Raw genomic sequence first — 21,673 nt, 5'->3', positions numbered from 1 at the left:
CGCCCAGCCAATCGCCGCCGCCGCCGCCGTCACGTGGGAGGGGCCTCGGCCAATCGGGAGCGGGGGTTGTGCACCGTTACCAAGGGGCCGGCCGGAGGATGGGGCCGCGGGGAGACGTTCCGGGAGGGGGGGGGCGGTGCTTTTTGGTTCCTCCCTGTGGTGTCGTGCTTCCAACAAAACACCCGGTTTTTAAAACAGCTCCATTTCTGGTGAGAGAACCCCAAACCGCTGTTATTAGACATCTGCGTGTCCCCAGGGATCTCAGTTGACTTGCTCTGGATTCATGCCTGCGGGCTGTGAGAGGAGGAGGAGGCAAATCAAGCCAGGAGTAATTTCCGAGGATTCGTTTCCATTTAAGAAACTTGGTGTTGTGGTTAGTTGCTGCTGGCATGACCCTAGATCTCAAGGAACTAATGCTCATTAGTTATAATATCTGAATATAAAGAGCTTCTGTTATAATATCTGAATGTGAAGAGCAGGAAGTAGCGACAGCTGTGAGGTTATATGAGTTAATTTACTGGTATTTCCTGAAAACAAAGCATGACAGCTTGGGCGGAAACGCTGAAATAGCAACATTGGCTGCCAGGGAGCAGTGGGAGAAGAGAGACCCAACGCTGCGGTCAGCGTTTGCAGAAGTTGGCATAAAAAGGAAGTGACACGCATCTGGCCCAAATCCTGACGTTTCTGTGTAACTCTCCAAAGTCAACATGCAAATGAAAGTGATAAACCTTCAGCGTGTTGTACAGTATATTGTGTAAAGTTTAAAATACGTTTTTAAAGTATATTTAAATTAACCCGCAATACCCAATAACCAGCCCTGTAAATAGACAGCAAGAGATTATGTTGGTCATATTAAGTTAAAGATTAAGTTACACAATTGAAAAGTCATCCTTTATCACACCAGAACAAGGCTCAAGCCCCCGTGTAATGTACCTGAAGTTATGAAGCATTAAATAGCTGGCACATAGATTTGGAAACTGTTGTATTTTAGTGCAGCACTAAATCTGCTGAACCAAGACTCTGTAATCTGAAAACCTTCTCAAAAGGTAATCCCGAAGTATTGTGTCTCTGGTGTAAAAAGTGACTACTGTAATGCCTGGTGCTACTATGCGTGGTAACAACCAGTCTGAAATTCCCAGATAAAATCCAGAGATTAACTTTTATTTCAACATTAACGTAAAATTTTGCAAACTGTTACATTAAAAAAAAAATGATTCCTAGTAAGAATCACTTCCCTACCTCACTCTCTCATGATGTGTAAAACCTTGGGGGATTACAGAGCTGCAGCAAGTCATCATTACTTGTTCTTTCATGACAGAAGTAAATGGGACATCTAGCATTAATGGATTTAAATCTTTTAATGCTTCTTTGGCACAATCCAGAGGCTCAGCAAGGGCAAGATTCTTATTAATAGAACCTCCACAAATGCCACTCGTCAGCCACACAGTAGCAGCTGGGGTTCTGTTCTTAAACTGGTTTTTATGCAGTCAAGTCCCTTGCTTAAAAACAATTCATGTGGTTACAATTTAGACATGATAAACTGATCTCAAATCACATGTTACAAATATGAATCATCAAGATCTGCCCAAGCTAAGGCGGGAGTGGCAACTGCAGCTGTCAGCACAGTCACCAGATCTCAGCTCCGTTAGGCCCACGTTGCTCACTAAAACATCTGTGCTGGGGAGGATTTCTTGTCACAAGTCCTCACCAGAGCTAAAAGAGAAACTCTAGGTTTTGCTCGTTTTTTTCTCATCTGTGGGACAGAGCTGTTATGTCACTTACAGCAACTGCATGAGGAGCTCTCATGTTTTAGTGTGAGATCATTAACAAAATATCTGCGTATACTTCGGTACTGCAGGGATGACTCTCTGAATCAACTGAGTTTAAGTGACATAAAAGTTTATAAAAAACAAGGTGTCTTAAGGTGTCTTAAAGCAATCTCTTTCATGAGAAATGTGGGATATGTGCCACCTCTTGTTCTACCACTGATAGGAGAAAATAAAGCTTTCCAACTGTCTTCTCGAGTACGTTGACTAAAATTGCAGGCTATTGTTGGGAAAAAAAAATATTAGTACAATATCTTTTATTAAAACACGTGTAAAGTTAATAGTCTATCAGAAGCTTCTCGAGAAACATAAATGCTTCCAAGAAGAGACAACCTGAGTTTGAACAAAAGCATGGGAACAGAGCAAATCCAGGAGCTGGCTCCACTCTTGTTGCCGGAGCTGCCAAGACTGTGACATTCTGGTGGCAATAACATACATTTGTTGGACTCAGTTCTTCCATGAGCCCTGCTCCAAAAATAGATCCAGCCTGCACAAATTATTAGAGACTCTACGCAACCTTTTGTATGAGTAAATTGGGTTTGTGGTCAAAATCTATTTTCAGCCACTTTTGTCCATCCCTCCTTTTGGCAGCAGCCTCTTTTGTTCCTGGCTCTGTGTGCTCTTATGTAAAGCTTGCCTCAAGGCTTTTTATTTTTTTTTTAAATGAAATCTATTTGGCTGCAAGCTTTTAGTTATTATACACCATTCTTTATTTTTATTTTTTGACACACCCCATTCCTAGCACAGATAAAGCAAGAGGTCCTTGGAAGCCAGCCGAAACTGGATTTTTAAATAATAAAATTCCTCAGTTCTCAAAGACTGTGGCGAGGGAGAGAAGCCAGCCTCTTCCTCCGCCCCACGACCACTAAAAGGGCGACCCGAGGCGGCGAAGTCCGTGTGGCACCTGCCAGCCGCCACCTCACGGCCCCGTCACCTCACGGCCCCGCCGTGCCCGCCCTTTTCCCCGCTGAGGGGCGGCCCCGTTCCCGCCCAACCCCCGCCCCCGCCCAGCCGGCGGCGCTTCCTCTCCTCCGATTGGCTTCTCCCGCTATCTGTCAGGGGAACAGCGGCCAATGGGATGTGGCGCGGCGGTTAGGCCCGCCCTCCGTGAGGCGGCCCGCCGGAGAGCGGCGCAGGGCCGGGGGCGGCGCCCGGCTGAGGCGGCGGCGGCGGCGCGGGGCGGCCATGAAGGTGACGGCGGCGCCTCCGGCCGGGGCGCGGCTCTGTCCGCGCTGGGGGGATGGAGGGAGGGAGAAAGGGGGCGAAGTGGTGTTTGGTTGGGCCGGGACAGGGACCTTGGTGGGCTGGGTGGCGCCTCCCCACTCCCCTCACGCCGCCCGGCCCGCCCCGCCCCGCCCTCAGGGCTCCCGGGGGGATACTGAGGGGATCTGGGCCGGGCCCCGCCTCGCTGAGGGGCCTCCGCTGGCTGAGCAGCCTGGAGAGGGCCTGGGGATGCTGCCTGAGGCCGAGCTCAGGCTCCACATGGCTACTGGTGGGGCTGTGAGGGGCCTGGAGGAGGCTGGAGCGGGTGATAGGGGCTGACGGCGTGACAGGGGGCTCCCCACAGCCGCTTCCTCGCTGTCGTTGTGGTGCCTTTAGGCCAGGGCTGTGGGGTGCCGTTCACAGCACTCCCAGTTCAGTGGGTTTTGAGGGGAGCCTGATAAAGCTCGGCCTGGTCTCAGGTGTTAAACCTAGGAGTTGCATGGATTTATATCCAATATTTTGAAATTAATGACATTTGGGCTTCAACAGAAAGCCTTCCTGTCACCCTGTGCTTGGCGTGCTGGCGCTGACACCGCCTGATACCAAGTCCTGCTGGCACAGATGTGTGAGGAGCAGGCGGGCAGCCTCCCAGCTCCTTGGTGGATGGCAGTGCCTGTCAGGTTACTAAAGGCACTTAAAGTCAAAAAAAAAAAAAAGACTGGAGGGATTCAAACACTTTTTTTTTTTAGCCAAATAGGATGTACGTATAGTATGGAGAGAAAAGATAACTGATGGCAGTGTGAGAAGAGAATAAGGAAGTGGTGGCTGGTGTAGCTGCAAAGGCTCTTGCTGCAGAAATTGGCTAGGTTTTAATTAGTTCTCAAGAGAGGGAGTTTTTAGTTTCAGCGTGTCTCATTTGTGTCTTGTATTGGTGCTTTTCAGCATGCTCTCATTTCTTTTACAGAGTATTATGAAGAGTCTATACTCTGTAATTGAATTATTGCTTAATGGCATTAGTGCTTAGAAAGAATCCACAGCTGACTTAGGTTAAGGAGAAAATTAACGATGCCGTGTTGCCTCACCTTTCAGCTGCACAAGCGCAGGCTTAAAGAAAATGTAATAAGATTTTTCCGTTTGATACGTACAATCTTCATGTATCAAAAGTGGCTAATGAACTTCCTAAGTAGGTATTTATTTAGTGTGGATGGTGATGTCTGATCAGTTGTTAGAAGCTCATGAATAAAGTTTAAGAAGCAAGTGTGTTAGTGCCTCGTTGTGTGTGCTGCTGCCGGGGCCCTCTGAAGAGGCAGTAGTCCTGTAAGGGAGCGAGTTGAATTCTGACACGCTTCTGGGTCACTGGTTTTTATCTTTGTGCTAATTTGCCTGCAGCTATTTATAAAATATTTTTTAAGCTATGAAGCTAACTCATCAATTTTTAAGGATATGTGAAGAATTAGTCGTGTTTCTGTAACTGACAACTTTCCTTTAAGGTGAGGAAGAACACTTTTCAAAGACCAGCTTTTAGTCTGAGAGGGCTCCAAGTTTTAAGTCCTTAGTTTGAAGAATGCAGTCCTGAGGAGTTATTTAACTCTTGCCTAATAAGCTAGGATAATTATGCATGATTAGTTTTGTATAGGAGTGCACATCGACCTTTCCATTCTTTGTCATTGAGAAGCAGAAGGCAAGTCTTAGCCTGATTGCTTCACGATTATCACGAAGGTCTGAGCACATGTCAGACGGGGTGAACTCTGCACGCCGCGTGCTGCTGATACCTGTGTCTGGTTTGGGGTCAGGGGTCGTGGGAGTTCACCCTCCTTGGGCTCTGCTCACAGCCGGCTTAGGAAGATTGTCTCCGGGTTGGGAGAGGTTTTTGTCACACCCGGGGTGGCCTTTGCTCTCGAAATACCTGTAACCTTAGACCGGTGAATCCAATCCGTTGTGTATGCATTTGATGTTCTTACTGCTCACAGTGTTACCTGTCATACAGCCTAGAAGCAAAATGATTGACCGCGTGGGGTGTTCTGCTCGTATTGCAGTGCTTGTAATGTCAGCTTACAGGAGTAAAAGCAAAGCACGAGGTTTGTGTACATTGGAGAGATACTTTTGATGTTCCATACATAAGGCAGTTACACAACAGTGGTGTAGTACAGCATGTTTAGTCCTATGGCCTTGTGTCTTGTAGTTTCCCACTAAACCAGAGGACTCCTTTCTTGCCTTTAATGCTTAGTCGTTTGGAGAAAGGCGTCCTGGTGTATTGCCAGTTGTTGCGTTAACTTCCCACAAATGTAACAGGACTGTGTTCAGCCAGGGGAACTAAGCACCTGAGTGTAGAAATCAGTGGAGTTACTAGAGGAGCACTGCCATTACTGAGCTGACGTGCGCGTTCTGGTTGGTTTAGCTTTTGCAGCAAGAACTACAAAGCTCAAAACCACTAACTTCATGCCTTTGTGCTTGGGGAGGGAGGGGAAGGGAGTTGCTGTCCTGGAATAAAAAACAGAACAGCTTTTACCAGAATAGTTAAAAATTATGTTTGGAAAGTTGTACCACTCGGCTTCCTTCCAAAAAGAACCCAGCATGCTTCTGGTTGCTTGCTGTTGTTGTTCAGGGGGTTTCAGTGAGCCACATGACCGTAATTAAATGTGTGACCTGAGCAACACGGGTTCCAAATTCTGGCGTAAAGTAGAATGAGCGCTTTGATAGAGAATCTAGTGCTAGAGGCTTCCAAGGAGAAAGGAGTAGCAAAGAGCTCCACAGATCTGCTTACTCTATTTTTCTAGAGTTCAAGATAGTAGAGTCTGATTCAAAACTGAACTGAAGTCATTGTGGAATAAGGTGATTCATAGTTACTTTAATTTTCTTAAATTTTCTATAAGACAACAGAACAGCAAGTCCAGGGAGGGCTGGAAGATATTTCCCTCAGAGAAATTAGAGCAGAACTAGTTTTGCATAAAGCTTGGTTAGTTTGAAGAAGCAGAAATGTTTTCTTAGAGTTTCACTGTGAGTCATATAAGAACTGAATTAGTTCTGGAGAAGATCCCACGGGGGACAGCTCTGCTCTAATTATGATAAACTGTTGTATTGTTGGCTTGTCCTTTCAGGTCACGGCCCTCACCTAAGACTAGCTGTTAGCCTCTTCCTTCTTTGTTCTGCTCTTGCATTACCTCCTCAAATTCCTTACCCTTTTTGTGCAGAACTCTGCTAGAAAAGGAGTTGTGAAAGCCAGCGCGTCTCAGAAGCAAATCTTACCTACTTTGGTTTGCAGCTGGGAAGTAGAGATTACTGGGCTGTGCAGATGTTTGTGCACTGAATTCCTCGTGCTCTGGGAATTCGCACAACATGCTTTTGGGATGATGACAGATGGAGTGGCTCTTCAGTAGCAACTCACACGTGACGTGGGCTTTAAGATATTAATTTTTTTTGCTCTATGGATGTTTGCAGGCGGGAGCTACTTCCATGTGGGCTTCCTGCTGTGGATTGCTGAATGAAGTCATGGGTACTGGAGCTGTCCGTGGCCAACAGTCTGGCTTTGCGGGAGGCGCTGGCCCCTTCAGGTTTGCACCAAATACAGACTTCTCGGCATACCCGTCTCCAGCTGCAGCAGGTGCTAACATAGTTTGCAAAGCCTGTGGACTTTCCTTCTCAGTTTTTAGGAAAAAAGTGAGTATATTTCCTTACACAACATTTTTTACTAATATGAACTAATCTGTAGGCATATTGTGATATGAATATATTGGATCTTATTTCCTTAGTTGAGGAAGCCCAAGGCAGATAGCCAGGGAGGGTGAAAGTGCCTTGTTCTGAGGCTACAGGAAATTAATGTCAGACAGGATTAGAAGCTAAGAGGTCTGATGGTCATTAGTCGGGTACATGTTGGATCTGGACTGATCTGAAAATTAGTTGATTCTAACTTGTAAGATATGTGCCTTAATTTCAGAATCCTGAATAGTAAGGCAAATCTGGTTTTGAAGGTAACACCAAACATAAAAGTGGGGAGCTGAGATGAATAAACTGGAGGATGGAAAAGCTAAAAACTCAGTTTAGCGTCACAGCTTCTTCCTGTGAAATCCTGGGATGATTCTCCTTGTTTCCTAAACAGGCTTAGTTCTACTAAATGCTATTGCACTCCAGCGGCCTCTTGCTTCATTTGGAGCCAAGCTGGTGGGTTAGTGAAGTTTCCAGATAAATAAAGCTGAGATTGTTGGTAATACCTTTACCTGTGATGGCCATCCAGCAGCGTTATCTTGTCCACGTAGCGACCTAATTCTCTGCAGCTCATTTGGAGAAACATAAAGCCTCTTCCCTCAGTTTCTATTTAGTTTCCCCTTTCCTCTGTGTCCTGTTTCTCCATGAGCCCCATTGTTTGCATACAAGCACGCTGTGGAAGTAAAGGTTGCGTAGGGTCATTTTCCAGAGCTAATGTTAATTTACAGAAAACTCTGGGGTTGAGTTTGTGTTTGTTCACAGTGCATCCACGGTGAACCATGTAAAATTGCAGCTGGAAGTTCAATTGGAGCTTTTGTATGTTGCGGCCAGCCTTCCGAACACAGTTCTCTGCAGAAATGACATCTGAGTGCTTGCAGGCTATTTACCTACAGCCTGATTTGTCATGTTTAAGACCTACATACAGCTCATTGAATCGAGTGAGGAAGAAGAATGCTCTTTAAAGTTTGGGGATTATACTGGCTTTTGGACTCGTGAAAAGAGCAGTGGTGGTATATTCAAAACTATTTTAACATACCATAACATTGATTAGCTTTCAACTTCATTTATTTTGTAAACTAAAATGTGAATACTTTATTTGGTTATTTATTCATAATGTTTTTACTTACTAAAATCTCAAGTCAGTGTGTGGTAGTGCTACAAAAGCAACAGACCAACTTGGAACACCTGCAGAACTATTTGACAGGGCAATTGCTAGACTTAGATCCTAAAACTGATGTATGTCAAAATTGGTGGAAAGACACATAATAAATAATGGAGTCTGGAAAAAGAAAGAATAGGGTTATAGGCTTGTGTTCTATGAAACAGCTGAATTTTTTTTTTTCTTCCTCTTTCTTCTTAGCATGTGTGTTGTGACTGCAAGAAGGATTTTTGCTCGGTTTGTTCAGTCTCGCAAGAGAATCTCAGAAGGTGTTCTACTTGTCACTTGCTGCAAGAAACAGCGTTTCAGCGACCTCAGTTAATGCGACTCAAAGTAAAGGATCTGCGTCAGTACCTTATTCTCAGAAACATACCCACAGATACGTGCAGAGAGAAAGAAGACTTGGTGGATCTTGTGCTGTGCCATCATGGGTTAGGTCCTGGGGAGGATACGGACGCTGGTAGCTTGCGCTCATCACGGTCACAGACTTCTGGGTTTTTTACTCATCCATTTTCTATGTCTGTATCGGTGTCTTCTCAAGGAGAACTTGCAAACAGAAGGGGAAGCACAGGAAATGGAACACCTTTACGGGTACAATAACTAGAATGTGTTTTATGTGTGTTTTTTTAATGGATACGCATCATGTTAAAAGAAAACAAAAGACCAACTGGTACAGTTGGGGGTGGCTGGAAAAATGCCTCTTGTGTTTCTGGCCTGAACATGGAAGATTACTAGATCAGATTGCTGGCTTAGATGATAGGGTTGACTTAAATTGGTAATGATTAGTAGCAATTGAACTTCAAAATGTCTTTGTCATCTGTGATTAGTTTGGCAGAAAGGAATATATTTTAGAAGGGATCATGTGTGTTTTTTTTAAATCCTGATTAATTTCATTTTGTACACAGGGACAAACTGAAACATCTTCTATAAATAACGAAGAAGAAGAAAGTGCTGAGGAGCAGGTAAGACAAGAACTATGCAAAGAATACATTTTTGGCCTGTGATACCATAAAGTGTTTAGATCTCTGTCACTGTTCAGTATCATGGTGTAGAGCTAATGTTGGAAGAACTGTCTAGTAATGCATATCTGTAAATACTTGCTCTAAAAAGAATACAACTTCAGTTGAGCTGCTGCAGCTTAATGTAGTTTGTGGTGGTAAGATGGATAAACCTGGTGCTTTGAACTTACCGGGACGTTTAAAAACATGCAGTTGTTGTGTTTCAGACTCCTGGGTTGTCCAGAAAACGAGCAAGGGCATCTTTGTCTGATATTTCAAGTCTGGAAGACATTGAAGGCTTGACTGTTCGGCAGTTGAAGGAAATACTCGCGTGTAACTTTGTCAACTACTCAGGATGCTGTGAGAAATGGGAACTTGTGGAAAAAGTGAGCAGGCTATACAGAGAGAGCGAGGAAAACCACAAGACACGTAGGTTGATATTTAACTCTCTCCTTCCTTTCCTGGGTTCCAGTAGCTGGTTCTGCCAACAGACTTGGTATCTAACCTGGTCTGCCTTTCTGGAACAACTGACAATGTGTCTTCATAGTTCGAGCTGCATCTAGGAGAGCTGAATGCCGTACTAGTGCGTAAAGCTTTTCAGGATTCATGCCTTTTTTTTTTTTAAGACAGCTTTGGAAAATAAGAGAGCTCAGCTTTCACAGGGAAGGTAAAATTGCACAACAGAGAACTAGTTTCTCAGAGAACGTGAAACTTGGCACCTCCGCATCCTTTATTAGGTTTCACAAGGCATTAACAAGAGAGCTTCTCTGTAGCTGTCAACAGACCAAAGTAATTCAGGTCTTTTGCTGTGGTACAGCATTAAAAGCTACAGTGGCAAAAGTCCAAGTTCAAGTGGTTTGGTCTCAATCCATGCTTTGATGATAAGGTGCTCCCGTGGCTGCAGCTCAATGACTGATATTCTAACCTCTGTTCCACTCAACAATTGGAGTCTTTCACTTGCATGATTGTAGTATAGCTACAGTCTGATTTCTGTTAACAAAGTGTGCTCTGAGAAACAACTTCTTGAGACACCACTGGCTTGAAAAATTCCTGCCTGGCTCTTCATTCCTGCATCCACCAGTCAGGTTGTAAGGAAGGGAGGACAGCAGCGAGCAGCTTGCTAGCCTGGGGTTGCTTCACAGCCAGGTGCTGCCAGCTGCTGGCTGTGGTGGCTGCAGTAGTCAGGTGTGAAATAATCAGCTCATCAGGGTGGAGAAGGATGATTCTGAAGGTGATGGTTGCTCACTTCTTTGGTGGTACTGCTAATGAATGTCAAAGCATGGCTCAAATGAGACCTCAGTCTGGTGATTAAACTAGAATTGAAAACCTGTCTGAAATCAAGTGTTAAACTTCATTTTTTTTCAGTATGGTCTGACAGAACACGGTTACTGAGATGTCTGTTTGCAGTGAAACTTGACAGGCTTTGTTCAATTCTGCCATCTTCACAGCTTACTCATGCTTCTGGTTTCTTGGTTCACTTTATTCTGTATTACTGTGTATAATCACAAGGAAAGTATTCTGCCAAGTGAGGTGAGCTCAGCAATGGAAAAGCAGCATGCTCTGAATTTTAAACACTGTCATTAGATGCTCAGTCGAGAATCAGACGTTCATGTAGAGGTTAAGGAATAGAAATTCTTAGCTCTCAATTAGAACAGTTCTAAGCATGGAGCAGCACAACTTGATGCTAAACTAATGGTGTTTTAGCTGTTGTCTGGGCTAGAACTTAAAAGGATTTTCAGGGCCTGAATATGTGACCTCTCTCTCTGTTGCTTTTCAGAGGGTGAGAAGATGCAGCTGAACGATAATGACGACAACTTGTGCCGGATCTGCATGGATGCAGTGATCGACTGCGTCCTGCTGGAGTGTGGCCACATGGTCACATGCACAAAGTGCGGCAAGAGAATGAGCGAGTGCCCCATCTGCCGACAGTACGTTGTGCGGGCTGTGCATGTGTTCAAATCATAAACGAAGACCAAAAGTGGATGGTATGGTCATCCCACCAGGATTTCTGGGGGGCAGGAGTGCTGACCCTTGGGGCATATGTCAGCTTTTTAGTTCTCAAAATAACCACAACAGTCTGAACATCAGGATACAGAAGTTTATGAACCACTTTTCTACAGCATACTGAGTCATGGTTGGGCAGGACCAGCCGATGCCTGTGTGTACAGTAATAGAGCTGCCTGACTTACCTTCTAAACCTGCAAACTGTCCGAGTCAAACTGTTTACAGCAGTTCTTGCTCTCTTCTGAAGAATACCACCCCTATTTATCGCATTCAGTACTCAGCAAGTGGTTGCAGAAAACACCTTTGCTTGACCAAATTAGTGTTAGGTTGTCTAGCCTGTTAAAAGCAACAACTTTATCAGTTGAATATTCAGCTCTTATGTAATTAAATATAGAATGTAACTGTTCCGGCACTGTTCCTGCAACAGTGGTAACAGTATAAAGACTGTAGAAAGCACTGCCATTAACTGTACCTGCACAGAAGTCCTTAAGCAATCTATTTTCTGGTGATTGCTTCGCTCAGAATGTCTGACATTACCAGCGTATTGTCTTGGCCATTCTTTCTAAGTGTGCAAAAAGCTGTCATTATGTAGGGCTCTATTATGTGGTGTCCAAATACTAAGGGTTTTTTTCTTTGTTTAGTTTTCAGTTTAGGAATAAAGTATTTTTTTAAAAAGGGGGTAGAGTAAACCATATTCTTGTGGTTCTTAATCCACTCATGCCTATTGTAACTATTAACTTACAGGTGATGATTGTATTTCATGTGCCGACAAGCTGATATTACTGTGAATACTAATCAGGGTCATGAAACTACTTGCTGCTAACATGTGGAATGTACGGTATTACTAACCTTAAACGGGAAGGGTTTTATTAAGGATAGGGGGAAGGAAGCCTGGTGTTTGTTTAAAACCTCACACTCATGGACTTTAACCAAGGCTGCGGCACCAGTAATCACGCTTCCGATCAGCTGCTGCCTGACCTGTGTTGCTGTCAGCCCTTGGCCCGGGTTCTAGCAGGGCTCCGTGCCATCGCAGTGGGGTAAGTGTGCTCTTGGAGCAAACGTTTTAACGGTGCCTGTGGGGTATCTGTGACAGCCTTCTTAGGGAAAATAGCTGCAAAAATCACTAGAATTGTGGGGACGGGATACCTAAGCATGGCCATGCTGGCACTTAACAGAGTAAGTTCATGCTCCAAAAAGCTGAGGAAAGAACCTAAAGCCACAGTTTTGTCTTTAAATTTCCCCCATGCTAGCAAAGTAATGGATACGAAGATGTTTTGCCATGGATATAGTATCTGATAATTCTTACCTCTGCTACCTTGCCTGTCATTCTTGCTCTCGTCTTTTATGTGGCTGGCTTGAAAAAGAGAAAGTAGCTCCTCCTTAAATTAAAATATGCAGCTTAAAGACACTGCTGGTTATTTTTCAGAAGGGAGCAAACCTCTCAATGGCTTTATTTTTTAGAAGTAACTTTTTAATGATACTTAATTCCTGGAGTCTCTGTTCAATGGGTAAGCTAATGAAGACAGACTTACTATATATGTTACTTCCATGCTGATCATTAGCCACACAAGTTCAATAAAGATTTGTGATGGGCTTTCTCAGCCTCTGGCTCTTTTCTTAACCAGCCGCAGGAGGTGTTGGAGATTCAGCTTGCGCTTTAACAGTCTTTTACAGGTACGTACTGTGGCAGACACCAGCTTGAAGAAGGTATGTGTATTCTATTTTCCCTCAGTAATAAGGTACCGGAATAGGCCACCATAGAGGCACAGGCCAAAGCCTGGTTGTAATGTGTCAGAAGTCAGGGCTTTCACCAAGGCTGCAAGCAGTTACCTTCTCAGCGTGCAGAACCAGGACCTGGCTGTGTTACACTACACACAGCAAACCACACACCCAGGCAATTTTCTCTGCTTTAAGTCTTGCTCAGTACAATTACTTTCTCTGGCTCTGCACAACACATGAAAGAGAAGTCAACAAGTCCCATTTCTCAGCAAGAAGTCCCTCTACTTGCTCTCTTTGCTCAATTGCACTAATTACAAGCACTCCCCACCCCTAAAGTCCCCACAACTTCCCCACCGGCAATCCCAAATTGGAACAAAAGCCCTCAGAGCCAGTGTCTGTTTTTGTACAATTGTTTATACAAATTCAACAAAGGTAAAACTGCATCAGGAAGGTCTACGAAAACAACACCTTACAACAATGGCACTTATGAATGCAGAATTTTACAATCAGGAAATAACCATGTTATAAACCTTAAATGAGAACTCAACTCACACTTCAAAGAAAGAGAGACTACGTTTGACCATTTATTCTACTGCTGGACTCACTGTATAAATTAATTTTATATTGAGTACAAGAGCTCATGCTACAGAGTGAAACCCTCCTATGTGCAAAAGCTGAAATTGGAATTTTTAAAATTTTGAGAAAAAGGTGATTTCTATACAGATAAAACTTGGCAAAGTGTTTTACTTCAACTATAATTTACACCTTATTTCCACAACATGCTTATGTCACTTCTGAAGTATACAAAGCAGGATATAAACTTCCATTAAAACATGCTTTAAGTTGAAAGTATTAACCTACTTTTCCTGACCTGGGCACGTTTGTAGATAGATACTGTCTACGAAGTATAGGTTAAGTTCTCTCCTACCATAAGTAAAGATAAAAATTGGCAATCAAAACCGAAACACTGGTAATGCATTCAAACATTGCATAAATAATTTTTAAACAATTTTTGTACAAAAATAGTTCTGCATAATGTAAGATGTAACAAAACAAAATGTGTTAAGAAGGCAGAAATGCAGTGCGTGGTCCACTTTAATGACACCAACTTTTTTTTTGTTGTTTTAAGAAATGAAAAGCAGAAATCAAATTTACACTACCAAGCACATGCTGTGGTACTTTAAATAACAGTATTTCTTGGAGATCAGTCTTCTTCCGGGTGTGAACAATTATCATCAATAACAGTCGCCTTATGAATTTGCATAAGAGCCAGTGCAGGACATCCCAGGTAGACTGAATTAGTGGCACAAGTTGAAATTCTTAACATGGGTAGTTTAACGTTGTTCTCTCCTTGACAAGAGTTGTAAAATCCAATTGCGGCATCTTCCAATATTCCAAGTTCCCAATTGAAAATAAAATCCCTACATGTTCTTAGTCCCATCCCTCCCCCCGCCCCGCCCCAGTATTTACACAGGTCCTTTAACTAACTCAGTTTTTGCAGAAGTTTTTCTTCCACTTGCCCAAACTGAACACTTACTGACATCTCTGCTATGAACTGCTCACAGCCTTCTTTTGTCACTTGCTTGCAGTACCTCAAGTCGATCTGGCAGATGTTTCCACAACGTTTGAAGTAAGACAGGCACTGGTCAGTAACCTTATTGCAGTCTGCCAAAAAAAAAGAGGGGAGAGAAATAAATGTAACAGCGTGTCTTGGTTTGTTCTTCAGCACAAGGACAATTTAACCTGACCGCAGTAAGGCCTGTTCTGCTCCTGTGCTGTGCTGACACCAAAATCACCCCAAACAGCCCGGCTGCCGTGCTCTGATCCCTGAGATTCTGTTGTGTAACTGCTGAGATAAAGCAGAGCACCAGCTGCACAGAGCGGCAGCGTTTGTAAATCCCACAAGGAGGAGGAGGATGAGCGAGGTAACAGCACGTGGCTCCCACCAGGGAGGGGCTGTTGCACATCAGCCAGAGGAGGGAGGGCCCTGGGAAAGCCGGGCAGCTGCGGGATTATTTACACAGGCAGCACAGAAATGGAGCACTGGTGGGGCTGTTACACAGGGGGCATGGATAGAGGTAGCTAGGGAAAACCATTTCCACTGCTGAGTATTTCACACAGGTCTAACAGCGATGAGCCATTCCCATCCTCCCCTCCCCAGAGTTCGTGCTGCGTACCTGATAAATTAATTTCTGTTAACGAATCCCGCGTGGTGGTTCCAACTGCGGTCAGCAGGTTAATAGACTGATCTGTCACGTGATTACAGTAACTGAGATTGAGTTTGGAGAGCAGAGGCATGTGCCTTATGATCAGCCGCAAAGACGCATCGGTAATATCCAGGCCGGCCAGGCGCAGCTCAACTATGTTCCGTAGCTTACTCCGGTTGTCGATCTGACCTGGAAAGCAGGAGAGGCAGGTCACTCCTCCGAGCCTCGCGCTGCATCGCGAACATCTGCACGTCTCTAGGAAATGCACTGTGACACACAACACTGCTGCCCTAAGTTAACTTCAGATGCTTTTGCCTGTCTGTTGCTTTGGAGGGGACATCAGCAGGAACACTTGTCTATTTTTGGCACAGGCACGTGGGCAAGAACCACCTCCTGATTTTAAAACAAAAAGGGATAAAAGTAACTGCAGGGGCCCAGCGGAATTACAAGTCGGGAATAAGCAGTAGGCTGTGCAGTGCATGCCAGAAAGCAGATCTGATTTGCTCAAAATTTCACCTGAGCTGAAATCCGGGCGAATGTGGCATGACCCACAGAACTGCTCCTTCCCTGAACTGGAAGAAAGTGTTTCCATACTCTCTAAAGTACACCCGTTGCAGCCTGAAGAGAAGAAAGTCAGACAGAAAACCAGCACAGTGGCTCAGATGACTGCTCAGCAGTCAGAACATCACTCAATACCCAGCGGCTTCCAGCGAGGTGTTGCGACTCACTACTGAACCACCTCAAGCAGAGCCCAGAACCCCGCCGGTGCTAGCTGCAGGGCTTCCTGCCCACCCCCTGCAGGTGGGACTAGCAGCAGAACGTGCCACAGAGCAGATGGGACAGGCCTCCCGCGCTCCCCCCGCCTGTTACCTGGCCGGTTATCTGTGGGTGGCGACAAGAGGTCTCTCATTTGGGCGTCTTTCAGGCCTTCTGCCCACTGCACATCCAGAGTTCGGAGTAAAGGACAGCTGGAACTACAAAGTGCTGACACTGCTATCCATGAGCACCCTGATAACAGCAGGTCTCGAAGACCTGCAGATACAGAAGAAATTGGAGCATGTGGCCTACCCAGAGAGGCGTGCACGGTGATCTGATATCCCTAGCAGGCTGGGGTGAGCCCAGTGCTGCTCTGAAACGATCCCAGCGCTCCCGGGCAAGCAGGGACCCCGTGAGCCTCCTCCTGCCCAGCCCTCCCTCCCACCCTCCTCCTGCAACTTCGTTCCTGTGGGGGAGAACAGTTCTGCAGCAGCCCTCAGCCGCACGCTTCGCTGATCAAGTCAGCACAGGCACTCCCCCCAGCAATGTTACCCGTAGACTGAGACCTGCCTCAAATTACTCTACCTACAACGCCAAGTAGTCACAGCATAACTATTTTTTGGGCTCATTTTAACATGTTGATGCTTCATCCCTACATATCTATTCCTCGCATCAGATAAGAGGGATCCCGCCAGCCATCCCTCAGAGATTGCAGGTTAGATACAAACGGGTTTGCCAGATTTGGTGAAAACTGATCAAGAAAACGTCACTTACCTGGCAGTCTGTTGATAAGCCAGCTCAGCTGCTTTTTAGATATATTTGTCCAGCTAAGATCAAGGGTTACAGGCTGTCTCCTAATAATGCCACTAAGCATAAGTGGAGTGATGGATTTACAATGGTTTAAATCTATTTTGGTCCATAATCTTTTGTCACAGCACCTACCCAAAAAGAAAAAAGCCAACAGCGCTTTAATTTGGCACTCGTTTTCATTTCTGTGAGACTTTAAAAGGTGTCATTGAACGGGAGGGAAAGCTACAGCATTTAATGGGAAATAGCCAAAATAAGGCTCAGTGGTGCTAAGATGAGCACGCAAATAGAAACAACGCTATATAGGTTTGAAGTTTCTCCATCAAATGTACCATGCAATAAAGTATGGAATTATTTCTACGGAATTACAAGTGTCAGCAACTTAGGATCTCATTTTAAGTCATCAGTTTGTTTATTAAAATCCATCTCCTAGCCTGAACATAAGCACCTTCTTTCTTATCTTTCGAATAAAAAGACTGGTTAAAAGTTACTGTTCTGATTTTCCCCGCACTTTCCACCTAAACCCAGTGAATTTTATAAAACAGATCCCCCTCTCCTGGTTCTGTGGTTTTGCATTATTGCCATCTAGATGGCTTCTGCATTTTGACACTGTCTTTCTGGTTCTCTAAGGGCCACCAACAAGAAACCCGAATGGGTTTGCGAGACTCCAGATTTTCTTGAATCTTCCACTAGAAAATATTGTGCTTAAGTGGAAAAAGAGTCTAACACCTTTCTGTGACACCAAGAAACCCAGGGAGGGGGGGCTCCATGGGCATCACCTTGCCCCAAATTATCGACCTTTTTGGTGTTTACCCAGTTTGTTACTGCACTGTGCTACCAAGGAGCCTCTGCCTGATTTGCCCACCTGTGTGCACACCACAGCCCAACCTCAGATGACAAAAAGATATTTTACTGCAAGTTCAGTGAAACATGGAAACCTGTCCACTAATGCTTCCTGCTGTGGTACAGTCACTCACTGTTAATTTTTACACTCCGGTGCCCTGAGCACCCAACAGACACACTGTAAATAAAGGCGATGATGAAGGATTCCTCCACCAGCTCTGCTGGTAGAGAATCAGCAACGGGGATCGCTCTTTGTGTACCCTCTACAGGGCAACGATCAGAATGGACCTGCTGGAGTACACTGAGCGCACCGGGAGATCCTCACTGTATCTCAACAGATATTTAATGGCTGAGCTGCAAAAACAACTGTGCTAGCAGCGAGCAGCTCCTGGGGGCACAATGACACCAAGGCTTAGCACGACCCAGGCTGGCTGCTCCAGCACGCGGAACATTGCGGTGTCTCCGTACGGAACAGCCTGCTCTGGGGGCTACAGCTTCAGCAGCCCGGTGCACAAACACAAAACTCCCACCAGAAGTGCCGGCAACTGCTGCTTCTGAGAGAGCACCAGAAGAAGACAAGCTACTTCTTCAGATGCTGCTGGGCACCCTCTCCCCTTGTGCTCAGCAGAGTTTCAGTAATAACCTGCACAGCTCTCCAAGTGGACGTTATCACTGCCAGTCACCCACCTCCCATCAGACCCAGCTCGGTTCCCCCGCTCCTTACCATCTGTTCCAGGTCTTGCAAACTCTCATACAGATGCACAAGTCTCTATGACTGAGGTAGCTAAAGACAGCCATCCAGACTTCCCGCTGCATCACGTGGGCTGCCCCGTCATCCAGGGGGAGCGAGTCCGGAGGGGGGCTGATGGGAGGCGGCCGGATAACGTGCCGCTCCATCTGAATGCATTTGGGAGGAGAGAGCGAAGGCGGGGGCCGGGTTATTCCCCGAGGGGTGCTTCGCAGGCTGGGGATGAGCTGGTGCCTCAGCTCCCGGGGAGTCCCGTTCAAACCCTTGTTGAACCTATGGAGTCTCTCGCTGTTGCTCAAAGCGCGCTTTGGCTCCTCGTTTTCACTCTCCGGTTCGGATTTGATGGGTTGGTGATTCTCATTGGCAAGGCTGTTCTCGGTTTTTTGGATCTCCTGGTTGAGCTCCTTGCTGAGCTCCTTGCTCAGTTCCTTATTGGGAAGCCGCCTTTTCCGCCTCATCTTGAACTTCTTCTTGTCCCTGGACTCGGCGCCCTCCGTGCTGGGACCCGCGGTGGGCGAGCTGGAGCGCGACTGGTCGCTGTCCTTGGACCTGGGGGGTGCTTCTGGCAGCTCATCCTCCGGCTCCTGCTTGAGGCGCCGCAGGGGTTTGATCATGGCAGCTCGGTCATCTGAAGCCTTCCACGATCGCCGCTGAAAAGGAAGAGACAAGGGCTGACTATTTGAGCAAGAAGGCGCCCGGCAACACTGGGCAACGCTGATGCTCCACAGGACAGCCGTGCCCGGGGGGCCGGGCTGCCTGCCAGCACAGCGCCCCTCCCGTCCCAGCACATGGGCACATTCGGCGGCCAAAGGTATCAAGTTCGAGTGCCATCACAGGGATGACGAGGCCAGCTATGGGCTCTCCGGACTCCAAGGGAGCGATAAACGCCTTGATTCAGCATGCACAATCCTGCAGATTTAAGGGCCTTATCGTTACACACCAGACAATTTACATACACGAGATGAACAGCGTACGATAGACAGTTTGTTTTTTTCCCCCAACGGGCCAGAAGAAACCAGGCTCGGGACGCATTCATTGGGCAAAGCTCCCACTGTCAACACTGCCTGACACACGTGGGTGCCCAATGGCCAGAAGTTGAATTTCTGAAAGCTCCTGGATTGCCATCCCCGGCTCGCACTGTGGCTGTGCTCCTGTTGTGGCCTTTACTGCTGGATACTCACAGCCTCGGTCAACCACACTTTAGCTGCCCCTTTATGTCCTACTGAACTCGGTTCATCTTCTCAAGCTTCCCCCACCTCCGGTGCATGCAGAACAGGGGATGCGACTGACAGCTCTGACACTGCTAGGCGGACGGGACCTCACGCTGCCACGATCTCCGACGCAACGCGGGCTCACGAGGGCTGGCTGGCGCCTTCTTCCCTGCCCTGGTCACTGTTCGTAAAAGCGAACCGCGCTTCGCTCGCTTGCTTTAATCTAGTCTCTCCTGGATGCGCACCGGATGGAAATGTAGGAGATGGATCAGCCAAAAGCAAGGAAGACTTCAGGAGTAATTGATCGCTGCATGCAAGAAGAAGCTAGCAACTGTTAAAATGAAACAGATTTAATGAGAAGAGATCAGGACTGGCAAGGAAAGGAGAACTGCTGTGAACACGCTCGCTGTGTCAGAATGCCTATCCCTTTGCAATGAACTACTGGGATCAAGTCAGTGATCTGCTCCTGTGTTCCAGACTGCAGAGAAAGCTGATCACCCTGTCCTTAAACACATTATAAAGGAAGAGGTCGCAGAACGTTAATGACAGGTTAGAAGAAAAGAAGTAAACCATCAGACTGCTGCCAGCTTGCAGCATCCTTCACGCAGGGTACTGACGAGCGCATAACTTAAAGGTATCAGAGTCCTGTTATCACAGCAGATTGTGAGAGGTGAATCAATATTGTGCCAGCGGGGGGCTTCGTGAGTGTGCTGTGACACAGACTGCTGAGGGGGTGCGTGACAGGGGCAGGGCTCAGCCACGCAGGGAGAGCAAAACATCAGTACGGAAACGGGATTTCATTCCTTGGTGTCATCAAAACACAGCTTTCAACTGTGTTTTAATACAGGACACAAACCCAGGACATACAGAACCAGACACTGCAGCTAACTATTCTGGAGCGTAAAGGCTTGCAAGAGAGAGACTCTGTAACTTCAAGATGTATATGGCATAACAAAGATGCCTGCTGTGACATAAAGACATGGCTGATGAACTGGCTCACCACTCGGCTCATGTGAGAAGGATGAAAAGGGATTGAGAACACATCTTTTAAAAAGGCAAAGCACCTTCTTCCTGAAGAGTTTCTCTTCTTGTCCAAGTTTTAGCTGTTGGAAGAAAGACAAGTAAAAACCCCCAAACATGACATTTGTTCTGCTGTCTGTTGAAGGTTTGGTGACCAGCAATGCCTTCCTCACACGCTGGGGGGCTTTCACGGAGCAATTCAAGCCATCCATAAACACTCCAGTGAGTCCGCAGGGATGGGAAAAGGAAATCATGGCCAGAAAGCAGATGTGCATAACCTGGTGTCATGAATTTTGCTCTCCCACTCCACCAAAGCACCAACAATCCCTGTATTTACTGTACCGTAGCATTCCCTCTGCCAAGCCGTGAGGGGCAGACTGACTACCAAGTCCTAGCGAACTACACAAGCAGTACAAAACCTGCTACTGATCCCGGTGTTAAAGCCATCTGATGATTAGTGAAAGAATTGAAATCTAGGTCCTCAATTCTATCTCTGCAAACCAGCATTTCTGTATGTCCTTATTAGTGTGTTTTGTAATCCACATGACAATTCGGAGTGTCCCTGCCTGGCCCAAGAGCTTTGACTTTTAAATTCGGGGAAGAAGCTCTGCCTACAATGCTGCTGTGAGCAGCTCCTCCTCTCTGCAGGCTACAGAAGGTGTCATTTCTAAAGGTCCTCTGATCAGTTACGAGCATTGTACATCTGTGAATCAGCCACAAAACATGCTGCCACGCGCCACCAAGTGGCTAAAGATGAAAAGGCTTCCATAAAAAATTGATTTTCACCTTGATCCTACTCCAAGCATCTTGTAGTGACTTTTTAGTTAAAGTGGGTTTTCCAGTACTTTGAATAAACCAACAGCCACAGCCCAGTGTTTTCAGCCTCTGAATGTCAACCCGAGCTTCACCATTCAAACTACTGTCCTGTTAGACTAGCAGTTTTCAGGGCGGAAGGTAAAACATCGCCGTTTCTTTTGTAGCAATCTGGGATTTCAAGACGAGGTACAAGCCAGAAGGCAAGAGACATCAGCCCCAACCAGCCCACGCGCATCTGCGTACGTACATAAGGGTGTTTTGTCATACCCGTTTTCTCATAGAGGGTTCCTGGGGTTTCTCAAATTTCCTTTTCCTCCGCAGATGTACTTCGTCTGACTTTCTCCTCAGTATTGAGTCAACTTGAGTCTTTTTGGAATGTTCCTCAGATTTCCGCCTGGGAGTTTCTTCACAGTCCCCTTTCCGTTTTGCAGCATCTGTTACTTCCTTATTGTCTCTGTTCATTTTCTGTTCCTTCAGCAATGAGCCTGGGAGATTTGATGCGTATTTGAATCCTGGTCCGCGCTTTTGCTTGTACGCCAAAGAGACACAAAACACAAACAAACTTTATATCTCATGCCTTTCTCAGCTATTTATGTAAGTTGTCTCCAGCACTGGTGGCTTGATCACTTTGTAACAGACAAAAGCATTAACAAG

The 21,673-nt window shown here is 46.0% G+C and overlaps 2 protein-coding genes across 16 annotated transcripts in view; one reads left to right on the top strand and one right to left on the bottom strand.

Annotated features, from left to right (window-relative positions):
* Positions 1–2,959: 2,959 nt before the first annotated feature.
* Positions 2,960–12,493, top strand: RNF34 (ring finger protein 34). The gene is made up of 6 exons (XM_082774101.1): positions 2,960–3,017; positions 6,468–6,686; positions 8,092–8,481; positions 8,796–8,852; positions 9,116–9,317; positions 10,666–12,493. The coding sequence occupies exons 1-6, from the start codon at positions 3,012–3,014 to the stop codon at positions 10,851–10,853; spliced, it is 1,062 nt and encodes a 353-aa protein (XP_082630227.1). The 5' UTR covers positions 2,960–3,011; the 3' UTR covers positions 10,854–12,493.
* Positions 12,494–13,005: 512 nt separating this feature from the next.
* The window catches only part of KDM2B (lysine demethylase 2B), a 101,144-nt gene continuing 92,476 nt past the window's right edge, over positions 13,006–21,673 (bottom strand). For 9 of the 15 annotated variants that reach the window (XM_082773841.1, XM_082773850.1, XM_082773852.1 and 6 more), the window contains 7 exons: positions 21,287–21,556; positions 17,949–18,622; positions 16,349–16,512; positions 15,689–15,850; positions 15,335–15,436; positions 14,789–15,007; positions 13,006–14,276 (listed from right to left, as the gene is read on the bottom strand). In XM_082773841.1, coding sequence (XP_082629967.1) covers positions 14,095–14,276; positions 14,789–15,007; positions 15,335–15,436; positions 15,689–15,850; positions 16,349–16,512; positions 17,949–18,622; positions 21,287–21,556 — 1,773 coding nt within the window. In that variant the 3' untranslated portion in view covers positions 13,006–14,094. The other 6 variants (XM_082773853.1, XM_082773842.1, XM_082773848.1 and 3 more) reach the window with 5 other exon arrangements.

Source organism: Aythya marila (genome assembly GCF_965140915.1).
Source record: "Aythya marila genome assembly, chromosome: 17".
NCBI classification, from domain to species: domain Eukaryota; kingdom Metazoa; phylum Chordata; class Aves; order Anseriformes; family Anatidae; genus Aythya; species Aythya marila.
Note: the sequence above shows the minus strand (reverse complement) of the source record. Positions and strands in the feature narration are given on the sequence as shown.